Source organism: Desarmillaria tabescens, assembly GCF_030435595.1.
Source record: "Desarmillaria tabescens strain CCBAS 213 chromosome Unknown EV420scaffold_78, whole genome shotgun sequence".
Taxonomy (NCBI): Eukaryota; Fungi; Basidiomycota; class Agaricomycetes; order Agaricales; family Physalacriaceae; genus Desarmillaria; species Desarmillaria tabescens.
In genome coordinates, this window is record NW_026848377.1 from 124955 (window position 1) to 133954 (window position 9000).

The 9000-nt window shown below is 47.2% G+C and overlaps 2 protein-coding genes across 2 annotated transcripts; both read right to left on the bottom strand.

The window, feature by feature from the left end:
* Positions 1-1474: 1474 nt before the first annotated feature.
* On the bottom strand, positions 1475-2086 carry EV420DRAFT_1731295 (uncharacterized protein). Its single transcript, XM_060479924.1, has one exon. It carries the CDS (start codon positions 2062-2064, stop codon positions 1516-1518), a length of 549 nt encoding a protein of 182 aa, XP_060323525.1. The 5' UTR covers positions 2065-2086; the 3' UTR covers positions 1475-1515.
* A 1153-nt stretch (positions 2087-3239) lies between these two features.
* On the bottom strand, positions 3240-4318 carry EV420DRAFT_1650599 (uncharacterized protein; the record flags this gene model as incomplete). Its single annotated transcript, XM_060478476.1, has 3 exons — positions 3240-3505; positions 3557-4125; positions 4179-4318. 3 exons carry the CDS (start codon positions 4316-4318, stop codon positions 3240-3242), a joined length of 975 nt encoding a protein of 324 aa, XP_060323526.1.
* Positions 4319-9000: the final 4682 nt, after the last annotated feature.

Sequence of the window (9000 nt, forward strand, 5' to 3'; positions counted from 1 at the left end):
CTTTAATGCCACATCACTCGGGAGTTGAAAACATGTGAAGGGATGGTGAATTTGTGCACTACGAACGGGGGTGCCGGAGAGCTGTTTAGTGTTAGAGACTCAAGGCGGAATGCTTTCTTTCTTACTTTTTTCTAATTTACCCTTGTTTAATTAGAGGCAAATGTGTCGGACCTGGGAGTTTTGGGCACTTGCCATGCATTGCTTACAATTTTAGGATGAGGTTTATACCTGGCTCTATATGATTAACTCACTTCTTATGGAAGAAAGTGAGTGATAAGGACTTATATTATCCAAGACAGCACGACACGACGACTCTGCTGAGTGTGACAGCACAGCCACACCGAATACGGCAAGTGGCCACCATTTAGCAGAGTCATCGTAGCGTCACACTCTTTTGAATAATATAAGTCCTTATCACTCACTTTCTTCCATAAGAAGTGAGTTAATCATATAGAGCCAGGTATAAACCTCATCCTAAAATTGTATTCTGTCCGACGTTCTGAAGGTAAGCGTCACTATTACGTCTGGTGCTTATCTATTTGCTGACTTTGTGACAGTTGTCTTTTTCTCCTCACTACCATGTCAATATTGATGACGACAGTGAGCACAACCTTTTCTTTTCCTTACCCTAGGATTTTACTCACTTTTCCTCTTTCAGACACGATCTGTGCCTGGTTTGAAGGAGGGCCTACCATTTGTGTTCTTCAAGGTACGCGTCATTTTTTAGGTTTATGCGTGGTTCTCATTCTTAATCCTATTAGGTCCAATACGCTTCAAGTTCGAACACCTCATTGGATGACGGTTAAGCGCTTAGCATTGGATATTTGAGGCGCAGAGGAGCTCGAGTCGAGTCGTAGCCGCGTGAGTATCAAATTTTTTCCTTTGGTTTTCTTTTACTCATCCTAGGGACTAGGCATTGTTTCAACTAAGACTGGCTGTCTTCTTACCAGACAGAACCATGCTAGGTCGAAGAGGAGTCTCGTTTGTCATTGATAGTGAGTTTTTTCTTCCTCTCTCGCTGTCTTCTGTTGCTTACTTGGGGCGCTTAGGCTCTAATACCTTGACCGTACTTCGGGACCAGCACTCGAATATCAACTACAAGGGCAGACGATTACTTCCGATGAAGGGCAGGCAGTGTTAGGAGGAGGCGGGATTCATATTGAGGCGATTGTTCCCTGCCGTGGTTCTTTTTGCTCATCCTCCGCACTAGACGTTGTACTCTCGATGATATATCCTTTCTCTGACCCTGTGCAGGCCTCCTCAAAGAACTCGTCAAAGCGAAATCAATGGTACGCGGTGTCATCATGTCCCGATGTTTTACACTAACAATTCCTTACAGCCCGGTATCCCGATTCACCTCGCACCCTGAGCCTCTCCGCAGAGCCGTCCCTCCTTTGTCTGACTCACTTTCTGCCTCGTCTCGTCATGTTTGAGTCATGTTAGTCCTTGTGAGTCATAATTCTAAGTATAGAGTCCTGTTTCCGTTCCAAAGCCCCCCCACGCTGTAATGGCCCCTTAGTCAATATCATCAAAGTCGACAAACACCTCTGGCAGCATGATTTCAGCTAGCTTAATCCTCTTCCAGCTCGTAGGGTAGGCGGTCTGTAGCAAGGATTGCCCGTAGTTGGAGTCGTCTTGCGTAACTCGATAGACATAAGTCAGGCTGTGGTCGATAGCGTACTTCTGGATATATTCCTTCCAACCGACTTCTGTGAGCACTTCGGCTGTCCTCTGTCTGATGCGGTCGAGGACATCCATAATTAAGTTTGAGCAGTCAGCCGTCCAACCATGCGAGTAAGGCGGGAAGTATTTTGTTAAAAGTTCGTCAGTGGGGATTAACGAACGAGGATATGCGTCAATCTGTTCCATGAATCCGTAGACTGCTCGTTCTTCTCCCATCGTTACCTGATCCTGAAGGAGACATTCAGAGTGCGTATCGTTGGGCAGATGTACTTGAACCTTGTAGAACGTATTGGCTACGATTGATGGTCCTTGCATCAATTTCTCGAGGATCCGTCGTCCTCCCAAAAGTTTAGCTAAGAACGCCAGCACCCCTCCCTTCATGATCAAAGCTCCAGCGTTTTCCCTGTCTAGAATCTCGTGTACGCTTCGTAAATATTGTTGATTAAGGTCAGCCAGCCCTCTGTAGTTGTTGATCTCTCGTTCACTCCATCCCGGCTGATGGGGGGGGGTAGCATGTGTTTCGTATAAAGGGGGAGTACGAGAATAAGTTTCGATGGAATACACGTAAGGAGTTGTCCGGTACAGCTACGGAAAATTGGAGGTTGTGTGCGACGCAGTGGTCTAGGATTCCGGCTGAACCTTTGAACCCTCGCGGACTGACATTGGCCATCGCCTTTAAAATGGCAGCCGCTCGCAAATGATGTCACACTCGCAAATGCAAAGGCAAATGCAAGCTCGCAAAGGTAGCTCGCAAAATTCTACGTGCCCCTCAGGTATAGCCCATTAACAAGCGGGTCTGATCACGAGAGTTCAAACTCTTCCTGGGACAATGAAGTGTCGGTCTGTAGGCATTCGCTGCTGTCTGTAGAGCTAGTTTTCAAGGAAGGGTTAGGAACCTGTAAGGCTGACGGGGAGAATTCTAACCTTGGTCCCTTTTCCTCCCACAGTATCTTTGTCGCTTTCTCCACCAGCCTCTTCGGGTTCTCTGGAGAGTAGGGAGACATGCGCCTACTGGTTCGACTAGGAGTCGATCGAAGGCTTAGGCTCATGGTTGACCGGGAGCCTTCCGATACTTCTTCTCCTAGAACGTCAACCACCGTATCCGTAGAGTTGATCCCAACCACTTCGAATAATGGTAATTCCAGTCGAGGCGCATCCAAGGGCAGGAAAGAAGTGACGTTTCCTGGCAGGGGAAGGGTTTCACTCGTCATGAACGTGTCGAAGGGGTACGTTAACTCTTCCTCCTTAATCTCGAATTTCTCTCTGGATTCTCAGGCTGAAGCGGATGGAATGGAGGCATACGACGAAGTACGCGACTCTTGGACTGCCAGGGGAACCTCTGGGCTTAGTAGGGCGTAAGGGAATCGTAGCCCGGGGATGATATCTCCTCGACCTGCCTCGGGACTGTGTGTCAGAGCGTATCTTTCGGGCAGCGAATCGACTTCCTCGAGAAGCCCGCTGCGCTTGGCAGCCTCCACCTTGGCATGAGCTTCTTTCGAAGCTGTGGTTCCTTCCGTCCATGTGAGTATATGTTCGTATTTGAATCGCACGACAAATCATCCGTCTTCTCCTAAGTAAGGGAGGATTGACGCTTCCCAAATCCGCCTCATCAGGAGCCAGGATCGCTTGGGTATGGGGATTGGTTGCCAATTCTCGATGTCCAAGTAGACGTGGGACTGAGGAGGGATGTAAAGGGGCGGAATAGCTCGAGGTAGGCGTAAGACGTTCTGTAGCCCCAAATCGGCCGCGCGTAAGTCATTGAGGAAGGGTCGTAAGTCCTTTACAGACTCGAGGTCTAACGGACCCGGACTTCGTTTGTTTGCTTCATAATAAAGGTTGAGTAAGTCACTATTGATACGTAGTAGACGCTTACAGTCTTCCGGTCTGTCCGCGCCCAAAACATAGGTAGGGCAATCGCACTTGATAGCTCTTCGGATGAAGAACCCATGAGACTTGTCCTTCGCGTTGAATACTGCGCCCCTCATCGGCAGTTTGGTGAGCTGGACGCGTCTAACGAATGCTGGCACTGCTGAGGAAAAGTTGGACGCCCAGTTCGAGCCTAGCATGACCCTCCACTGGTTGATGAACGCGAGCAATTCTCCCATGGCGATGATGGCCAATGATCGAACACTCCGAGCCTGCTCAGTGGATTGTACCGAAGAGAGGAGGATGTAGGTATTGAAATAGCGAGGTAGAGGTACTCCGGGGACAAAGGAAGGATGTGCCATAATAAAATTGATACAAGTGATCACGTCCTCGATATCGAGCTTGACTTCAGCGATCCAACTGGATTTAAAGGCGATACCATGCTTCTTCCTTCGTACCAATTCCAATGGTTGGTTGCCGGAGAGGTCGAACATCCAGGACCCTTTGTCCGAGTCTTCGGCAATACATCGAACACGATCGGTCTCTTCATTTCCTAAGGGTCCAGGTGAAGTCGGTCTACGTCGGCCAGAGATACGGGTTCCTCTGAGAATGAAGAGGAGACTGGATACTTGGAGTGGATTAAAGGTAAGGGATTGGTGTACTCTGGCGAGCAAAGGGGGGTGTGATATACTCGAATCTTGGGGACTTTGCAGATGATGAAGTTGTAAGGGATGGAGCCGTTCTCATCGGAAAGAAAGTATGAAGTCATGATTGAATAGAATTTCCTGTCTGTCAAAGGGGAGTTTCGCGTTGAGACGGTTCGCAGAGAACGAGAAGGGATAACCGCCCTTAAATAGGGTTTGACAACCAGCAATTCCCATCCTGGGGAGATTCGTGAGAACCCTTGAAATTTTCCCAGGGACTCGTTCAGCAAGATCGGATCCGAATGTCGTTCCCAGCGTTGGAGAGGTAGAAGAGAGACCGCTGGAACAGTTCGCCCTTCCAGATAGAGAGTGGTATCCGTGGGAGTTTGCACCGTGTTTCTAATTTAGTTACCGAAGCTTCTTATTTGATTTTCAAGATCTCGATTTCCTTGTCGAGATCTCGGACCCGTCATAGTTGATGATCCTTTTTGTACCTCCGAAGGATTTCCGGGGCGTTGCTTAAGTCAGAGCTTGGAGCCCAGGTATCGAACTGCGGGCAGTATTCCTTCCATCTAACAAGATATTCTACTCGTCCTCCCTTCCTACAATGGCCGACAATTCCTTCGACTTCATACTCTTCTTTTTCGGCGGTATTTCTGGTCTCTGGAAGCTTACTGCAAGGGTTCCACTTCTCTGGGCTTGTCTTGTATTCCTTCAGATGATCTATACTAAACACTGGGAATCCCGGATAGTTACTTCCCAGGTGTAATCGGTAGACTTTGGGATTAATTCTTTCCAGAACTTCAAATGGCCCCAACCACCGTTGAACGAGCTTTGAACCTTTGCCCTTGCTCTCTTTCCATTCGAGAGAGTGGGGGTTTACTAACACCAAGCTTCGGGGTTCGAATTCTGGGGCTGTCTTCCTTCCTCGGTTATAATATTTGGTTTGGGTTTCTTGAGCGCGTGCAATAGCATTCTGGGCGTTATCTCTGTGAATCTTAAGCAGCCTTATGAACTCTCCTGCTTCAGGACTTAGGGAATAGTGTTCCTGTTCTGGATCTAAGATGGGGGATAGTCTGGTTAGCGGAGACGAGGGTTGAAACCCTAAGAGAAGTTGGAATGGCGAGGTACCTCTAGAGGCGTGTACATGAGAATTGTACGCAAATTCTAGTAGGTGTAACCATTCTGACCAGGTACTTCGATCCTCTAAGACATAGGCTCATAACATCGTTTCTAAAGTCTTGTTTACTACCTCGGTTTGCCCATCGTGCTGAGGATGGTGCGATGAGGAAAGCGCCATCCTTGTCTTCAGGAATTTCGCTATACTTTTCCAGAAAGCCGAAGTCCAGCGGGGGTCGTGGTCAGATATAATGCTAGATGGTAGTCCGTACTTGGCGATGACTTTCTTGGTGAATAATCTAGCGAATCCATCGCATCCATCCCAGTTGTGGTAGGGATAAAATGAGTGTGCTCGGATAATCGGTCTACTACAACGAAAATGGCATTGTTTCCTTCTGACCACGGCAGATCGACTATCAAATCCATCGAAACGGATTCATAAGGCCTCGTGGGTATAGGATTCAGTATGAGCAGTCCATATTTGTTAAAGTTCGAATTTTTAGTCCTCTGACATGTATCGCAGGTCTTACAGAATTCTTCAATGTCCACTTTCATTCTTCGCCAGTAGAATTTCGAAGATAATTTGAACCATACTTGTTCCATCTGCAGGTGAGCTGTTTCCATTGGTGCTTCGTGGGCTTCCTGTAAGATTTCCTGACGAAGAATCTTAGGTACACAAAGACGGGGCTGGAAATCAGCGTTCATGAAATATAATAATTCATCCTCGCTTCTCATGAATTTCTGTCCCTGTGACCGTGAGTCTGATGATCTTTTTGGTATCCTTGAATGAATCTATATTTATATTTGGGACTCATGGATACATGAATCGAAGGTCGATTGGGATTCATTCCGGCCCATAACAACTCGTTCAGTCGATATTGTTGTTGATCAGCTTCTTTCCCATCCTCGTGGTTATTATTTAATTTTCCTGGTGCCTGGCTTACTGTGGGGTTTTGAGTGCTTTCTTGATCCGATTTTCTTTTTGATTTACTTGCTTGCTTGACTCCCCCCTAGCGTTCGAACTTCCACTGGTTTCTTTTCCGGTTCTCGTAGCCATGAAGGCTTCCAACATTGACCAGGCAGCTGCGACTTTTCATGCTGGAAGATCCCTCAGCGTATTTTCTTGTACTTCGGCTAAGTCATTGTTAGGTTTTAAGCTTTGCTCGTCTGGGTCCAATGGTGAATGATGGTTTGGCGGCGCTCTTGGTATTCCGGATAACGGATGAACGTTTGAGTGAACTCTCCCCAGCCGGTGTACCATCTCCAGAGAGGGAGCAAAGGCCGAGAATACCGTTCTCCAGGCTGCTAGTCTCCGGTTTGAATTTTCATACGTCTTGGCCCACTGTAGAGCGGAATGATTGGTGATTAGAGGTATTCTTTCCCCTCCTATGAAAGGTTGGAATCTCACCAATCCTTCTTTTGCAGCCAATGCTTCTCTTTCTGTAGCAGAATACCGTGTTTCTGGACCGCGGAATCGCCTTGAATAGTACCTGATCACTCATTCAACCCAGACTTGTGTATCCTCAAAGTTAGGTGCCCATTCTTGTAAATACTCAAAGGAATGCTTCGTGTTAATCTTCGTGTACAGTCGAGGGATTTCTGACTTCTGTTCCCATGCACTTTTCAAGGTCGTGTAAGCCTTCATGCTTCGAAGATCTTGGATCGCTATTTTTTTGAATTTGCTGAAGTGTACAACCACAAGCTTCGTCAGAGGCGTCAGTGTAGGGACGGTACGGTAGGCCTTCCTGTGCGTGCCCCAGTATAGGTGCCTCTTGTAGGGCTTTCTTTCCTGAGTTCCATGCCTGTTCCTGCTCCTTATTCCATTTCCAAATCGCGCCTTTCCTTAAGTTTTCGAATAATGGTCCCATCCTATCCGCAAAATAAGGGATAAATGGTTGAAAACACACGAGCATGCCTAGGAAAGTCTGCAATTCAGAGACTTTCGTTGGTCTATCTAATTCCAGTATGGCATTCACTTTTTCCCTGTGGGAAGTGAGCCCGAGATGCGATACCTTATGCCCTAAAAGGAGTATGGAAGAGTAGAAGAAGTGACATTTGGAAGGTGATAAAGTGATTCCACTTTCTTCCACCGCGCCCAAAACTTGATCTAGGTGTGTAATGTGTTCGTCGAATGTCTTTGAGTAGACGACTATATCTTCAATATAAACTAGTGCGAATAACCATAAATAGGGTGAGAGTATCCCCTGCATTACCCTCTGGAATATTGACGGACCGCTCCGTAATTCAAAGGGCATCCGCTTGAACTGGTATAATCCTCGATGAGATCGGAAGGCTGTTTTTTCGACATCTTCTTCGGCTAGCATCAGTTGCGTGAATCTCAACAACGCGTCGAGGCTGGATAGAACTTGGGATCCCGTTAATGCCGCTAGTATATCGGTCTGCCTAGAGATAGGAAATTCATCGGGGATCGTTAACGCATTTAGTCTCCGATAATCAACGCAGAAACGAGGTTTGCCGTTGCAGTAAGCAATGACAACCGGAGCGCCCCAAGGACTTTTAGAAGGTTTGATTATACCTTGCGCATACCACCCGTCTATTTGCCGGTCGATCACTTCCCTTTTTGCAGGAGAAGAGGCGTACATTGGTAAGCTCACCGGCTGAGCTTCCTCCATAGTTCGTATCCGTGCTTTAGCTGGGTAGTTCCCTAACCGACCATCAAATCCGAAGACTCCAATATGCTTCCTTAGCATAGACCACGCTTTATCTTTTAGTGTTTCTGGTAAGTTTCCTACGTCTAGAATTTCTTCTATTTTCTTGGAAGGGTAGGTCGTCGGATCAGGCATGCTAGACGTCTTTGGTCCTAATTCCTCATCTTCAGCTTCATTTGTTAGCTCGGGCGTCTTCTTCCATTCTTCGTCAATTATCCTCCTCATCAGTAAAGTGGTACGGTTCATCACTAATTCTTCTTCTTGATTCGCTGGTGATTGCAGACCTTCCGCCGCCCGTTGCACTGTTCCCAAGACGTCCCCCTTCCTGATATACCTTGGAGAGGAAGTAGTGTTAATGAGAGGTATCCGAGGATCGGTGGAAGCAAATATGACGTTCGGCACTGCAAAATAAGCAGTAGCAGAGTTGAAGATGAGGTTCCTTCCGATGAACCAGTCGTCTTGCTGTCCAAAAGGGCCTTCTATCGAAACCGATCTATAGCTTTCAGCAGGAATGAGTATGTCTTCCTGTGCACGCACTGTCCTATTTGCGACCTCTTCTTTCTTATTCCGTCTCTTTCTCCTATTTTTAGATCTTCTGTGATTCTTTGCTTTGACGAAACTTTGTATGGCGTGGACGCTAGCACGTAGGCGCTTGAAATCTTCTGGTTTTCCCACATTCACTGCCTTGACACTGAGATTGGGGTCGTCCCCATAAGAGATCGTGTTTCCTCTTTCCACGCTTCGTTTGGTCGTTGACTCATAGTTCAATTGGTAATCTTCCCCCAAGAGAATGCGGACTGACATCCCTGGTACAAGGTGCGCTTCTACTTCGGTTTCCATGAGGTCTCCTTTTTCAGTGGGGGCTATAATAGGGATTCGCACATATCCTTCTATTTTAGCGTCTTTATCCGTTAACTGCCATAGCTTAATTTTAGTTCCCTTACGAATGGCTGGAGGGTTATCTAGTGAGCGGTAGTAGTCCAAGGAGAGCAGGCTGATGTCGGCCCCCGAGTCTTGTC